The sequence below is a fragment of the Ammospiza nelsoni genome, chromosome 3, assembly GCF_027579445.1.
Source record: "Ammospiza nelsoni isolate bAmmNel1 chromosome 3, bAmmNel1.pri, whole genome shotgun sequence".
Classification (NCBI taxonomy): domain Eukaryota; kingdom Metazoa; phylum Chordata; class Aves; order Passeriformes; family Passerellidae; genus Ammospiza; species Ammospiza nelsoni.
Genome location: NC_080635.1, coordinates 113,827,223 through 113,842,760, shown reverse-complemented (window position 1 = coordinate 113,842,760; position 15,538 = coordinate 113,827,223). Strand labels below are relative to the sequence as shown.

The 15,538-nt window shown below is 54.2% G+C and overlaps 1 protein-coding gene across 3 annotated transcripts; it reads right to left on the bottom strand.

Annotated features, from left to right (window-relative positions):
* Positions 1 to 383: 383 nt before the first annotated feature.
* Positions 384 to 15,534, bottom strand: STMN4 (stathmin 4). 3 transcript variants are annotated; one of them, XM_059468013.1, is made up of 6 exons: positions 15,445 to 15,513; positions 8,682 to 8,738; positions 6,486 to 6,581; positions 5,023 to 5,228; positions 3,510 to 3,701; positions 384 to 1,745 (listed from the first exon to the last, which is right to left on the bottom strand). In XM_059468013.1, exons 2-6 carry the CDS (start codon positions 8,692 to 8,694, stop codon positions 1,686 to 1,688), a joined length of 567 nt encoding a protein of 188 aa, XP_059323996.1. In that variant the 5' UTR covers positions 8,695 to 8,738; positions 15,445 to 15,513; the 3' UTR covers positions 384 to 1,685. The 3 variants fall into 3 exon arrangements, with proteins under 3 accessions (XP_059323996.1, XP_059323995.1, XP_059323994.1); XM_059468012.1 differs by lacking the exons at positions 384 to 1,745; positions 15,445 to 15,513 and adding exons at positions 1,893 to 2,207; positions 14,884 to 14,907; XM_059468011.1 differs by lacking the exon at positions 384 to 1,745 and adding an exon at positions 1,894 to 2,207 and having other exon boundaries at positions 15,445 to 15,534.
* Between the last annotated feature and the right edge of the window lie 4 nt (positions 15,535 to 15,538).

Genomic DNA, 15,538 nt, shown 5'->3' with positions numbered 1-15,538 from the left:
CCCATTTTCCAGTGGAACAAAGATGGGAGAGGAACCTTCCCATTTCTTCCTCCTTGGAGCAGGATGAGGAATTCCCAGGATTTCCTCCCGGCCCTGAGGAACGGAATTTTTTTTGCCTATTCCATGGATATTCCATGGATGGATGATCCCACCTCATCCAGCTCTTTCCCGGTTTCCTCCTCTCCCAGCACACGGATGGAATTGGGATCTGACTCCCTGCTCCAGGTCTGGGACGGGAAAATTTCATGGGATGAGTTTGGAACTCCCAAATTTTGGGGAATGGGGAGGGAAAACAGCTCAGCCTCCCACCCTAATTCCCTCCTTTTCCCGACTCCGGGGTGCCCCAATCCCCCAAAAAAACCACACGGTAAGCACCGCAGGGATCATGGAAACCAAAGGAAAGGCCAAGGCAGTTTTTATTTACATCCGTTGTGTACAAAAAAAAGGACAGCTCGTGCCACAATCCGTCCCCGATCCCGTTTTCCCCCCTTTTCCCAGGATTTTGGGTCGGAGCTCGGAATGTCTCATCCAGACACGGCGGAGACCCAAACCCTTCGTTCACACCCGGGTTGGAATTTTGGGGGTGCTGCAGCGCTGGGAAACACTTCCAGCAAATGGGAAAGCAGGGAATTCCCACCCCACCTTCTGGAAAATCCAATTTTCCTTCTCCCCACCTTTCCTGGAGGCAAAGATCTCCCAGGATCCATGGCAGCTCCCAAAAAAAGTCTCCTGGAATACTGAGGGGGTTTTCCACCCTCCCTGGTGTCACCAAGGGGTTCCCATGGTTATTTTTCCCTGCTCTCCACAGGGCTCCATCCCACCTCAAGCTTTTTCCCAAATTTTCCCTCATTCCCTCCCTTCCACCATGGTCTCCACAGCCCCGCCCTGGCTCCTGCTGCTGCTCCATCTCCAGGAGCCGATGGTTTTCCAACCGGATGATCCTAAAGGTCCCTTCCAGGAAAAGGGGGGATTTCACCCAAGAATTCCCACTGGGATTGGGTTTTATTGGGATGTTCTTACAAAAAAAATCTTCTTTGGGAATTCATGGGGCTTTCCAATGTCACCCTTGGGAAGGACCATGGGCATCTCCAACAGCTGGGAAAAAAACCTTTGGAGCAAGGGAATTACACTCCCTGACCACCTCCAATGGTGGTGGGCAAAAAAAACTTCTCCCCCTTCCCAAAATGGGCAAAAATCCAGGAAGAGATCCCAAAACAAGGGAGGGAGGGAGGGACACCAAGAGATGCCGCAGCCCACGGGTGGGATGGGGTGGGATTGGATGGAGAAGACTCCGGAGGGATTCCCGCCCGCCCCCACCTGCCCAGCACCAAATGAAAGTCACACACGACGCACATTTCCCACAATTCCCTCCCCACCCATTCCACAATTCCCGGGATTTCTCCACGGGGCATCACTTCCTCGTGTCCCCTCCGGACCTGGCTGACGGGGCGGGACCCACGCCGGGGGTGGGCATCCCGAAAATTCCCGTCCTCATCCCTTTTCCCCTCCCCACCCTCCCCCGGAACGACGACGACGACGACTCCGATGGCTTCACCCCCTCAACTCGTCACATCCACGAACAAAGAAAGCAGAGGAACGTCCACCATTCCCACACCATTCCAACCTTGGAGCTGCCTGGAAGCCTCCGGCACCTCCCCGGAGCTGTCAGTCCCAGCTGAGCCTCTTTACCTGGAGGCCTCTTCCTTGAGCTCCTTGTTTTTCCTCACTTCTTCCGCGTGTTTGTCCTGTGGGATCGGGAAGGAGGAGGGGAAGGAGGAAGGAGGAGGAAGAGGAAGAGGAGGAAGAGGAGGAGGAGGAGGAGGAGGAGGAGGAGGAGGAGGAGGAGGAGGGGAACACGCGTTAGCCGCGTTCCAGGATTCCGGGATCCCCACGGACAGCGGCTCCGGAGGGGTTGAAGGCACGAGATTCATCCCAAGCGTCCTCTCCTCCCCTGGGGTCACTTTAAGGGCTGCTGGTGGCACTTGGGGACACTTTGTCCTCGCCCTCTGGCTACGAGGGAGACGTCAACCGTCCCGGGAAGCCCCTTGGAGCTGGGATTAGCTGGGATTTTTCCGGCATTATCTGGCGCTCTCCGCCTCTGCCCCAACGGAGGCGCTCGGAGAAGGGCCCTGGGCGGGCTCCGGATGTTTTGGAGGGAGCTGGAGGTGGTGAGAGTGGGATTTTCCATGCGGAGGTTGGGAACAGACCTGATTCGGGAGAGAGAACAGGGCTGGAAGGGTGGGAATGGCTCCCAGCACGGAGCTGGGGAGCTGCCGGATCCGTGGGAAGGGACGCGGGGGAAGATCCGCCAGCCCGGAGGTGGGAGAAGTGTGATGGGGAGTGGTGAGGATGGCACTGGGATGGAATTCCCAGAGGAATTATGGAAATTCTGGAAATTGGGGCTGCCCCTGGATCTCTGGAAGTGTCCAAGGAGAGGTTGGATGGGGCTTGGAGCAACCTGGGATAGTCCAAGGAGAGATTGGATGGGGCTTGGAGAAACCTGGGATAGTCCAAGGAAAGGTTGGACAGGGCTTGGAGAAACCTGGGATAGTCCAAGGAAAGGTTGGAGCAACCTGGGATAGTCCAAGGAGAGGTTGGATGGGGTTTGGAGCAACCTGAGACAGTCCAAGGAGAGGTTTGAAGGGACTTGGAGCAACCTGGGATAGTCTAAGGAGAGGTTGGACAGGGATTGGAGAAACCTGGGATAGTCCAAGGAGAGGTTGGAGCAACCTGGGATAGTCCGAGAAAGGTTGGACAGGGCTTGGAACAACCTGGGATAGTCCAAGGAAAGGTTGGACGGGGCTTGGAGAAATCTGGGATAGTCCAAGGAAAGGTTGGAGGGGGCTTGGAGAAACCTGGGATAGTCCAAGGAAAGGTTGGAGCAACCTGGGATAGTCCAAGGAGAGGTTGGATGGGGCTTGGAGAAAGCTGGGATAGTCCAAGGAAAGGTTGGAGGGGGCTTGGAGCAACCTGAGATAGTCCAAGGAGAGGTTGGATGGGGCTTGGAGAAAGCTGGGATAGTCCAAGGAAAGGTTGGAGGGGGCTTGGAGCAACCTGGGATAGTCCAAGGAAAGGTTGGAGCAACCTGGGATAGTCCAAGGAAAGGTTGGATGGGGTTTGGAGCAACCTGGGATAGTCCAAGGAAAGGTTGGACAGGGCTTGGAACAACCTGGGATAGTCCAAGGCAAGGTTGGACTGGGCTTGGAGAAATCTGGGACAGTGGAAGGTTCTGGGGGTAGAACTGGATGATCCTAAAGGTCCCTTCCAACCCAACCATCCCAGGATTCTACAATTCCTGGGATTCTGAGTCCCACCTTGATGGGACACGGGAAAATGAAGGGCTTTGCTTGTCCATGGACAAGATCCAGATCCCAAACCTCCAACTTCTCCCAAGATCCACCCAGTCAGGACCCCCCAACCCCAGTGGGTGGGAAGGGAAGCAGGACCCCCAAGAGCCGCCATTGTCCTGAATATCTCGACTCATCCCAACCCCTTTTCCCGGTGCCCACCTTCTCCTGGAGGCGCTCCAGCATGGCCGCCAGGTGCGCCTCACGGTTCTCCTTGTTGGACTCCATCTTCTGCGCCAGCTTCTCCTTGGCCATCTTGATGAAGTTGTTGTTCTCCTCTATGGCCTTCTGGATCACCTCCCGCTCGTGTTCCCGCTTTTCCGCCAGGTGCTTCAGCAGCTCCGCCTCCTGGTACTGTGGGTGGGACATTCCCGGGATAAAATCACCTCTTCCCAGCCCAAAAATGGGAGGAATTCTCAACCCAAAAATGGGGAGGAATTCTCAACCCAAAAATGGGGGGGAATTCTCAACCCAAAAATGGGGAGGAATTTTCAACCCAAAAATGAGGAGGAATTCTCAACCCAAAAATGGGGGGAATTCTCAACCCAAAAATGGGGAGGAATTTTCAACCCAAAAATGGGGAGGAATTTTCAACCCAAAAATGAGGAGGAATTCTTAACCCAAAAATGGGGGGAATTCTCAACCCAAAAATGGGGAGGAATTTTCAACCCAAAAATGAGGAGGAATTTTCAACCCAAAAATGGGGGGGAATTCTCAAGCCAAAAACCGGGGGGAATTCTCAATCCAAAAATGGGAGGGGAATTCTCAATCCAAAAATGGGGAGGAATTCTCAACCCAAAACCAGGGGGAATTCTCAAGCCAAAAATGGGAGGAATTCTCAACCCAAAAACAGGGGGAATTCTCAACCCAAAAATGGGAGGAATTCTCAACCTAAAAATGGGTGGGAATTCTTAACCCAAAAATGGGGGGAAATTCTCAACCCAAAAATGGGGAGGAATTCTCAACCCAAAAATGAGGAGGAATTCTTAACCCAAAAATGGGGGGGAATTCTCAAGCCAAAAACCGGGGGGAATTCTCAAGCCAAAAATGGGAGGGGAATTCTCAATCCAAAAATGGGGAGGAATTCTCAACCCAAAAACAGGGGGAATTCTCAACCCAAAAAACAGGGGGAATTCTCAACCCAAAAATGGGAGGGAATTCTCAACCCAAAAATGGGGGGGAATTCTCAACCCAAAAATGGGGAGGAATTTTCAACCCAAAAATGAGGAGGAATTCTTAACCCAAAAATGGGGGGAATTCTCAACCCAAAAATGAGGAGGAATTCTTAACCCAAAACCAGGGGGAACTCTCAAGCCAAAAATGGGGAGGAATTTTCAACCCAAAAACAGGGGGAATTCTCAACCCAAAAATGGGGGGGAATTCTCAACCCAAAAATGGGGGAATTCTCAACCCAAAACCAGGGAGAATTCTCAAGCCAAAAATGGGAGGAATTCTCAACCTAAAAATGGGGGGGAATTCTCAACCCAAAAATGGGGGGAAATTCTCAACCCGAAAATAGGGGGGAATTCTCAACCCGAAAATGGGGGCGATTCTCAACCCAAAAATGGGGGGGAATTCTTAACCCAAAAATGGGGGGGAATTCTCAACCCAAAAATGGGAGGAATTCTCAGCCCAAAAATGGGGAATCCGGAAACCATGGAGAGAATTCACCCACCTTTCTCCTCTCCTCTGCTGCTTCCAGCTTCTTCTGGATCTCCTCCAGGGAAGGGTCGCGGCGCCGGGGCAGGGAGGCGTTGAATTCGGGAATTCCGTCGAAGGACGGAGGCTTCAGGATGACCTCGAAGGATTGGCCCGAGGTGCGCTTGTTGAGCTCGATCACCTCCATGTCCGAGATGACGCACCAGGTCAGGTCCACCGTGTCTGGGTTGGGGGGGGAAAGGGGGCGTGGAATGAGCGGCAGGAATTCCCATTCCCGGATTTTGACATCCGTGGAAACACGCAGAGGGATTCTGCCATTCCTGGTATCCATGAGTTTCATCCAGGTTTAGCCCAAATGCATCCCTGGGGTTTGGGGATGTGGGAGGTGGGGTAGAAAATCTGGGATTCCCATGGGTGGGGCTGAGGTGGGAATATTTGGGAGAGCTGAAGGTTGGGAATGTTCCCGTCTCTCCATCTCTCCCTGCTTTGGGAAGCGGGAATGGGCCCATGATCCCTGTTCCAGTCTGGATCCCCATGGATAACCTGGAGGAGTCACCCCAGGTTCTGGACATGGATTGGGATGAATCCCCTGGAGCTGAAAAAATACAGATATGGGATGAGGGAATGAAGAGCTCCCAGAGCTCCTCTGGATCCATTGGGAGATCTGAGGGTTGGGAAGATCCCCATTGCTCCATGTGTCCTTGCTTTGGGAAGTAGGAATGGGACCATGATCCCTTTTCCAGTGTTGATTCCCCTGGATAACCTGGAGAAACCCTCAAGGTTCTGGACATGGATTGGGATGAATCACCTGGAGCTGAAAAATATGGATATGGGATGAAGGGATAATCCTGGAGCCTCACTGGATCCCAACCCATCCCTGGGATCAGGTTGGGAATATTTGGGAGAGCTGAAGGTTGGGAATGTCCCCATCTCTCCATTTCTCTCAGGAATGGGATCATGATCCCATTCCCTGGATAACCTGGAGGAGCCCCCCAAGGCTCTTCCATGGCCTCTGGACAGGGATTGGGATGAATCACCCAGAATTGAAAAATATGGATTTTATGTTCCGAGATGAAGGAATGATGCCCTGCTGGATTGCAACCCATCCATGGGATTCGGTTGGGAATATTTGGGAGATCTGAGGGGGCTGGATCTGCCCAAGCCCCTCCAGATCCCAACCCAGCCTTGTGCTGAATTCCCAGAAAATTCTGGAGCTGCTGTGCTCCAGGGTGACCCTGCTCATGCTGAGGAGGGCTGGAATCCCCCCAGAAATCCCGGAATTCCCAGGGTTGGGAATATTTGGGAGATTTGAGGGAGCTGGGTCTGCCCAAGCCCCTCCAGATCCCAACCCAACCTTGTGCTGAATTCCCAGAAAATTCCGGAGCTGCTGTACTCCAGGGTGACCCCGCTCATGCTAAGGAAGGGTCAAATCCCTCCAGAAATCCTGGAATTCCCGGGATTGGGAAAAGGGGGTCCCACCTTCATAGGCGTAGGTTGGTTTGTTGAGGGGATCCGAGAGGAAACAGGAGCAGAAGAGGGAGACGAGGGGCAGCTCCTTCATCTTCTCCTTGTAGGCTGGGAAGAGACGGCGGGATCGGGATCAGAGGGGATCCAGAGGTTGGGATTGGGGAAAAATGGGATGGAGGGAATTGCAAGTGGGATCAGAGGGGTTCTGTGGGTCAGGGAAGGGTTGGGATGGGGGAAATGGGATGGAGAGAATTCCAAGGGCCAGGGAAGGGATGGGATTGGGATCAGAGGGATGAGGGGGCTCCATGGGCCAGGAAAAGGTTTGGGATGGGGGGAAATGGGATGGAGGGAATTCCAAGTGGGATCAGAGGGGCTCTGTGGGCCACGGAAGGGGTTGGGGTTGGGTAAAAGGCATGGAGGGAATTCCAAGTGGGATCAGAGGGATGGAAGAGCTCTGTGGGGCAGGGAAGGGTTGGGATGGGGGAAAAAAGGGATGGAGGGAATTCCAAGGGTCAGGGAAGGGCTGGGATTGGGGTCAGTGGGATGAGGGGGCTCCATGGGCTAGGAAAAGGTTTGTGATGGGGGAAAATGGGTTGGAGGGAATTCCATGTGCCAGGGAAGTTTTGGGATTGGGATCAAAGGGACGAGGGGGCTCCATGGGCCAGGGAAAGGGTTGGGATGGGGAAAAAGGGATGGAGGGAATTCCAAGTGGGATCAGAGGAATGGAAAGACCAGAGAATGGTTGGGATGGGGGGAAAATGGGATGGAGGGAAAATGGGATGGAGGGAATTCCAAGTGGGATCAGAGGGATGGAAGGCCCAGGGAAGGGTTGAGATGGGGGGGCTCCATGTGCCAGGGAATGGGTGGGATCAGGATCATAGGGATGAGGGGGCTGCCACATATCAGGAAAGGTTTGGGATTGGGGTCAGAGGGATGTGGGGAGCTCCATGTGCCACGGAAAGGTTTGGGATGGGGGCAAAGAGGATGGAGGGATTTCCAAGGGTCAGGGAAGGGCAGGGATTGGGATCAAAGGGGTTGGGGGACTTCCATGTGTCAAGGATGGTTTGGGATTGGGATTAGGGGGAAGGGGGAATTTTCACATCCCAGGGAAGGGATAGGATTGCGATCAGAGGGAAGGGGGAATTCCATGTGCTAAGGAAGGGCTGGGATTGGGATCAGAGGAATGGAGGGAATTCCACATTCCAGGAGAGGGGTGGGATCATGATCAGAGGAATGGGGGGAATTCCACATCCCAGGGAAGGGATAGGACTGGGATTAGGGGTAAGGGGGAATTCCATGTGCCAGGAAAAGGATTGGGATCAGAGGGATGGAGGAAATTCCACATTCTAGTAAAGGGATGGGATGTGGATTAGAGGGATTGAGAAATTCCACATTCCAGGGAAAGGATTGGGATCGGGATCACAGGGTTTGGGAATTTCTGCATCCCATGGAAGGGATTGGGATTGGGATGGTGGCCAGCCCCAAACATTCCAAGCAGGATCAGCCGAGGATCCAGACATGCAAAGGGAAACCTCAGGAATGACCCGGGATTGTCCCGGGCTGTCAATCCCGGTTTGTCACCACCAGGACAGATTTGGGGAGCATTCCTGGGTCGGGATGAGCCCGGGACACCCCGGGACAGATTTGGGGAGCATTCCTGGGTCGGGATGAGCCCGGGACACCCCGGGACGGGTTTGGGGAGAATTCCAGGGTCAGGATGAGCCCGGGATGGATTTGGGGAGAATTCCAGGGTTGGGATGAGCCCGGGACACCCCAGGATGGATTTGGGGAGAATTCCAGGATGAGGATGAACCCAGGATGGATTTGGGGAGCATTCTGGGGTCAGGATGAGCCCGGGATGGGTTTGGGGAGCATTCCAGGGTTGGGATGAGCCCAGGATGGATTTGGGGAGCGTTCCAGGGTTGGGATGAGCCCAGGATGGATTTGGGGAGCGTTCCAGGGTCGGGATGAGCCCAGGATGGATTTGGGGAGCATTCCAGGGTTGGGATGAGCCCAGGATGGATTTGGGGAGCGTTCCAGGGTCGGGATGAGCTCAGGACACCCTGGGATGGATTTGGGGAGAATTCCAGGGTCGGGACGAGCCCCAGACACCCCAGGATGGGTTTGGGGAGCATTCCAGGGTCGGGACAAGCCCCAGACACCCCAGGATGGGTTTGGGGTGCCATGGGGAGGTTTGGGGTGTCATACCAGCCAGAGTCATGGCGAGGAAATCCTTGGAATTCTGCAGGAAGAGCGATCCTGGGCCTGCAGAGGGAAGGAAAGGATTGGGTCAGTGGTGGAGACCTGGGAATGGGATGGGATATTGGGATATTGGGATATTGGGATATTGGGATAAAGGGGTGGGATGGGATGGGATGGGAAAACGGGATGGGATTATGGGATTGGATGGGATGAGGATGGGGTGGGATGGGATGGGATAATGGGATGGGATAGGAAAATGGGATGGGATAATGGGATGAGGATGGGATGGAAAGGGATGATTTTGGATGGGATAATTTGGGATTTGATGGGATAGCATGGAATATTGGGATGGGATGATTTAGGATGGGATGGGATCCATGGGATAATGGATGGGATGATTTGGAATGGGATGGGATAACGGGATGGGATGGGATAATGGGACAGGAACACACTGGAGTGATGGGATTGTGTGGGATGGGATAATGGGATGGGATGAGTTAGGATGGAATGAGTTGGGACGGGATGATGGGATGGGATGGGATGGGATGGGATAACAAGAGGGGATGGGATATTAGGATGGGATGGGATAATGGGATGAGAATGCACTGTGATAATGGGATGGGATGAGATTATTTGGGATGGGAATGCACTGGGATAATGGGATGGATAATGGGATGAGAATGGGATGGGATGGATGATTTGGGATGGGATGGGATGGAATGGGATGGGATAATGGGACAGGAACACACCGGAGTGATGGGATGATGGGATGGATGGGACGGGATCATGGGATGGGATGGGATGGGATGGGATGATTTGGGATGGGATGGGATAATGAGACAGGAACACACCGGAGTGATGGGATGGGACACACACACGCCACAATGACGGACACATCCCGTGGGATATTCCTGGCACACTCCGCCCTTCCCAGCTCCACATTCCCAACCCACACGTGTGAGGACACGTGCCGGGAGCCACACATGAACCCACCTGGACACGCCTGGACCCCTCCCAAATTCCCCCTGCTCGTGTCACGATATTCCCAGTCCTCAGCTCCCGGTTCCCGATGCTCCAGGATCCTCTCCCGCATCCCACTGGGATCATTCCCAGGATCTCCAGGACCCCCACCCATCCCCAGGGCTTGAAATGGGAATTGGGAATGCTGAAAACCAGGATAATCCAGGCTGTTCCCCATTCCTGGGGGTTTTGGGTGTGGAAATGTGGAAACGCCCTTCCAAAACAGGGAACGAGGTGGGATTTGGGGATTATTCCCATTATTTTATCCCCAAATCCCTCCTGCAAAACAGGAGGGATCCTTAAATCCTGGAATGAGCATTCCAGGGCTGCGCCACGCCCCACCCATGCTGATAAAATCCCAGCCCTCATCCTGAAATCCTGCTGGAAATCCCAAAAATAACCCAGCCACAGCTTCCAGAGGCGGCTGGGGGATGGGAACAGGGAGAAAATCTGGGAATATCCGGTTGGGATCCACCTTTCCAGGCAGGGATGGTGGGGATGGGGTGGGGATGGATTCCTGGATTCCAGTTATCCATGGATAACTCAGCTGGAAGCCATTCCCTGGCTCCTGCCTCCCTGGCTCTGGCATTCCCAGCCCAAATCCAGCTTTTCCCTGGGATCTGCCTCGGAAATCCCAAAAATAACCCAGCCACAGCTTCCAGAGGCTGCTGGGGGGTGGGAACAGGGAGAAAATCTGGGAATATCTGGGTGGGATCTACTTTTCCAGGCAGGGCTGGTGGGAATGGGATGGGGATGGATTCCTGGATTCCAGTTATCCATGGATAACTCGGCTGGAAGCCATTCCCTGGCTCCGGCATTCCCACTCCAAATCCAGCTTTTCCCTGGGATCTGCCTCGGAAATCCCAAAAATAACCCGGCTGCAGCTTCCAGAGGCTGCTGGGGGGTGGGAACAGGGAGAAAATCTGGGAATATCTGGCTGGGATCCACTTTTCCAAGAAGGGATGGTGGGGCTTGGGCAGGGATGGATTCCTGGATTCCGGTTATCCATGGATAACTCGGCTGGAAGCCATTCCCTGGCTCCGGCATTCCCACTCCAAATCCAGCTTTTCCCTGGGATCTGCCCCGAAAATCCCAAAAATAACCCGGCTGCAGCTTCCAGAGGCTGCTGGGGGGTGGGAACAGGGAGAAAATCTGGGAATATCTGGCTGGGATCCACTTTTCCAAGAAGGGATGGTGGGGCTTGGGCAGGGATGGATTCCTGGATTCCGGTTATCCATGGATAACTCGGCTGGAAGCCATTCCCTGGCTCCGGCATTCCCAGCCCAAATCCAGCTTTTCCCTGGGATCCAGCCCTCACGTGGCGTTCCCACGGGATGGAATGTGGGGATCGCCCACCAGGGCCGGGAAACGGGATCCATCCCTATGGATACGGCTGGATGGGAGGGGAGGAGCTCAGCCCCCTTCCTGCCAGGATGGAGATGATTTTCCAGGGGTTTGGAGGAGGGAATTCCTTCCCTGACCTGTTCCCAGTGGGAGCGGGATGTGGTAGGGGATCTGCTGGTGTCACCCCAAAATCCCGGTGTGGATGGGATGATCTCATTCCCGATCACGTCATCCTATTCCTGGCTGCACAACCGCGTTCCTGACCAGGTGATCCCATTCCTGGCAGCACAATCCCATTTCTGACCACACCATCCTATTCCTGGCCACACAATCCCATTCCCAATCACGTGATCCCATTCCAAACCACTCCATCCTACTCCTGGCCACACGATCTCATTCCCAGCCACAAAATCCCATTCCCAAGCAAATGATCCCATTCCCAGACAGGCAATCCCATTCCTGACCAGATGATCCCGTTCCCAACTGCACCGTCCCATTCCCAGCCACACAATCCCATTCCCGCCCACTCAAACCCATTCCCAACCACACGATCCCATTCCAAACCACACAATCCCATTCCCAACCATGGGATCCCATTCCCAGCCACAAAATCCCATTCCCAAACATGCTATCCCATTCCCAGGCAGGTGACCCCGTTCCAAACCACTTGATCCCATTCCCAACCATGAAATCCCACTCCCGACCATGTGATCTCATTCCAAACCATGAAATCCCATTCCCAACCACATGATCCCATTCCAAACCACATCATGCTATTCCCGGCCACAATCCCATTCTCGACCATGCAATCCCATTCCAAACCATGCCATCCCATTCCCAACCACTCAATCCCATCCCTGACCACACGATCCCATTCCCAGACAGGCGATCCCATTCCTGACCAGGTGATCCCATTCCCAACTGCACCATCCTATTCCTGGCTGTACAGTCCCATTCCTAACCACACAATCCCATTCCCAGCCAGGTGATCCCATTCCCGAGCACATGATCCCATTCCTGACCACGCCATCCTATTCCTGACCACACAATCCCATTCCCAAACCGCGCCATCCTATTCCTGGCCACATGATTCCATTCCCAGCCACACAATCCCATTCCCGCCCACTCAAACCCATTCCAAACCACGCAATCCCATTCCCAAACATGGGATCCCATTCCCAGCCACAAAATCCCATTCTCAGACAGGCAAACCCATTCCCAACAACATGATCCCATTCCAAACCACGCCATCCCATTCCCAGCCATGCCATCCCATTCCTGACTACTTGATCCTATTCCCAAATATGTGATCCCATTCCCAACCACAAAATACCATTCCCGGCCAGGTGATCCCATTCCTGACCACACAATCCTGTTCCAAACCACACAATCCCATTCCTGGCCACGTCATCCTATTCCCGACCACTCAATCCCATTCCCAGCCACACAATCCCATTCCTGGCCATCACATCCCATTCCCAACCACACAATCCCATTCCTAACCACGCCATCCCATTCCCAACCACACCATCCCATTCCCAACCACACAATCCCATTCCCAACCACGCCATCCCATTCCCAACCACGCCATCCCATTGCCAACCACGCCATCCCATTGCCAACCACACAATCCCATTCCCAACCACACAATCCCATTCCTAACCACGCCATCCCGTTCCCAGCCACGGGATCCCATTCCCAGCCAAGGGATCCCATTCCCAACTATACAATCCCATTCCTGGCCCCCTGATCCCATTCCAAACCACACCATCCTATTCCTGGCTGCACAATCCCATTCCCAGCCACAAAACCCCATTTCCAACCATGCAATCCCATTTCCAACCATGCATTCCCATTCCCAACCACGCCATCCCATTCCCAACCATCCGCACGTGGCAGTGCGAGGGATCCTGTGGGATCCACCCTCCGCAGGGCTGCCTTTTCCCTTTTCCCACCCTGAATTCCACGGGAAGGACCCTCCCATCTCCCATCTCCCCTCTCCCATCTCCCCTCTCCCATCTCCCCTCTCCCATCTCCCCTCTCCCATCTTTTTCCCTGGAAAAATCATCCACCCATGGATGAAGGAATGGGAAAGGGATTTGTGGGGGGTGGCTCCCCATTCCCTGCCTGTGGAAAACTGGGAAGCTCCAGAGGGGGGAAAATGGGATGGCAGCTCCTTTTCCCTCCGCCCTCCATCCCTTTTTCCATTTCCCGGGAATAAAAATTCCAGCGGCTGCTTCCACCAGCAGGAATTCCATATTTTGGGAGGGGTCTGGGTGGGGCCAGCGCAGCCCCTGAGGGGTGGGGGGTGCTAAATCCTGGGAATGCTGAAGAGGATCCTCCCAGGATAACAGGGTGAGGGGCTCCCAAAAATTCGGGGCAGGATGGGGGGATTCCAGGAATGCGGAGGGAATGGGGTCCGCCCCGGGAATTTGAGATTCCGAGGATGCTGGGGGTGTGAAATTCCAGGATTTTGGGGGGGGTCTGGTCCCCTGAGGATGCTGGGGGGGGCAAAATTCCGGGATTTTGGGGGGTCTGGGTCCCCCAAAGATTTGGACGGTGCAGAATCCTGGGATTTTGGGGTGTTTTGGTCCCCCGAGGATTTTGAGGGTGCAGAATCCCTGGATTTTAGGGGGGTTCTGGTCTCCCCGAGGATTTTGAGGGTGCAGAATCCCGGGATTTTGGGGGGGGGTTTGGTCCCTTGAATATGATGGGGGGTGCAGAATCCCAGGATTTTGTGGGGGGGGGGGGGGGGATTCGGGTCCCCCAAAGATTTTGAGGGTGCAGAATTCCAGGATTTTAGGGGGGTTCCAGTCCCCCGAGTATTTTGAGGGTGCATAATCTCGGGATTTTGGGGGGGATCGGGTCCTCCGAGGATTTTCATGGTGCAGAATCCTGGGATTTTGGGGGTTTTTGGTCCCCCAAGGATTTTGAGGTTGCAGAATCCCGGGATTTTGGGGGGGTTTGGTGCCTCGAGAATACTGGGGGGGGGCAAAGTCCCGGGATTTTGGAGGATTCCAGTCCCCTGAGGATTTTGAAGGTGCAGAATCCCAGGATTTTTGGGGGTTTTGGTTCCGCAAGGATTTTGAGGGTGCAGAACCCCGGGATTTTGGGGGATGCTGGAATGGGGGTCCCCGAGGATCCTGGGAAAGTGGGGAGGTCCCCTAAAGGATTTTGGGGGTGGGGGGATTCTGCGGATCCCCGGAAAATTCTGGGAATTCTGGGAATTCTAGGGGTGCAGAATCCCTCGGGAATTCTGGGGGTGTGGACAATGATCCCCCCCAAACCCAAACTGGGGGACGGCAGCCGAGGATGAGGATGAGGATGAGGCGGAGGGTGGTGGGGGAAATCTCAAAAAGGAACGGGATAAGGAATTCCAGACTGCTGGAAAACGCCCCCCGCCCCAAAAAAATCTGCCATACTTTAACTCCCCCCACACCCCCAAATCCATTCGAACCCTCCTGCCCTGAATGGAACCGGCTAAAATTCCCCCAAAAAAATCCCCCCAAAAATCACAAAATAATCCCAAAAAATGCCCCCTAAAATTCTCAAAAAATGCCAAAAAAATCCTCAAAATTCACCAAAACATGCCTGAAAAATTCCCCAGAAAATTCACAAAAATTTCCCAAAAATTCCATCGGGGTCTGCCGGACTCACCCCAAGGCGGTGGTCGCGCTGCTTCTCTCCCCACATCCTTTACGCCCCCCCAAAATCTGAAATACTTGAAACCCCCCCACACACCCCCCCCCAAATCCATCCAAACCCTCCTGGCGTGAACGGAACGGGCTAAAATCCCTCAAAATGCCCCAAAAAATTCCCATAAAATTCCAGCTGCCGGACTCACCCCACGGCGGTGGTCGCGGGGCTCCTCTCCCCACATCCTTTACGCCCCCCGCCCCAAAAATTGCCATACACCAACGCCCCCCACCCCAAATTCACCCAAACCCTTCTGCCATGAATGGAACCAGCTGAAATTCTCAAAAAATTCCCCAAAAATGCCCCAAAAAATTCCCCAAAAAATCCAGCGGGGGCTGCCGGACTCACCCCACGGCGGTGGTCGCGGGACTCCTCTCCCCAAATCCTTTTTTTCCCCCAAAAAATTTGCCATACATCAACGCTCCTCACCCCAAATCCATCCAAACCCTTCTGCCCTGAACGGAACCGGGTAAAATTCCAAAAAAAATCCCAAAAATGCCCCCAAAAAATCCCAAAAAATTCCACCGGATTCACCCCACGGCGGTGGTCGTGCCGATTCTCTCCCCACATCCTTTACGCCCCCCTCAAAATCTGAAAGACTTGAACCCCCCCTACACCCCCAAATCCATCCAAACCCTCCTGGCGTGAACGGAACCGGCCAAAATTCCCAAAAATTCCCAAAAATTCCATGGGGGGCTGCCGGACTCACCCCACGGCGGTGGTCGCGCTGCTCCTGCCGCTCTCCCGGCTCCTTTAACGCGGCTTTGGAAGATCCCGGGCGGGGGGTCCCCAGCGCCCCCCAT

What these genes read in the sequence shown, in the direction of transcription:
- STMN4 (XM_059468011.1), bottom strand. An exon ending in CAGCAGAGGAGAGGAGAAAG is followed by an intron (nt 3,702 to 5,022) that starts GTGGGTGAATTC and finishes TCCCACCCACAG; the next exon opens with TACCAGGAGGCGGAGCTGCT. An exon ending in TGGAGCGCCTCCAGGAGAAG is followed by an intron (nt 2,208 to 3,509) that starts GTGGGCACCGGG and finishes CTCCCGAATCAG; the next exon opens with GTCTGTTCCCAACCTCCGCA.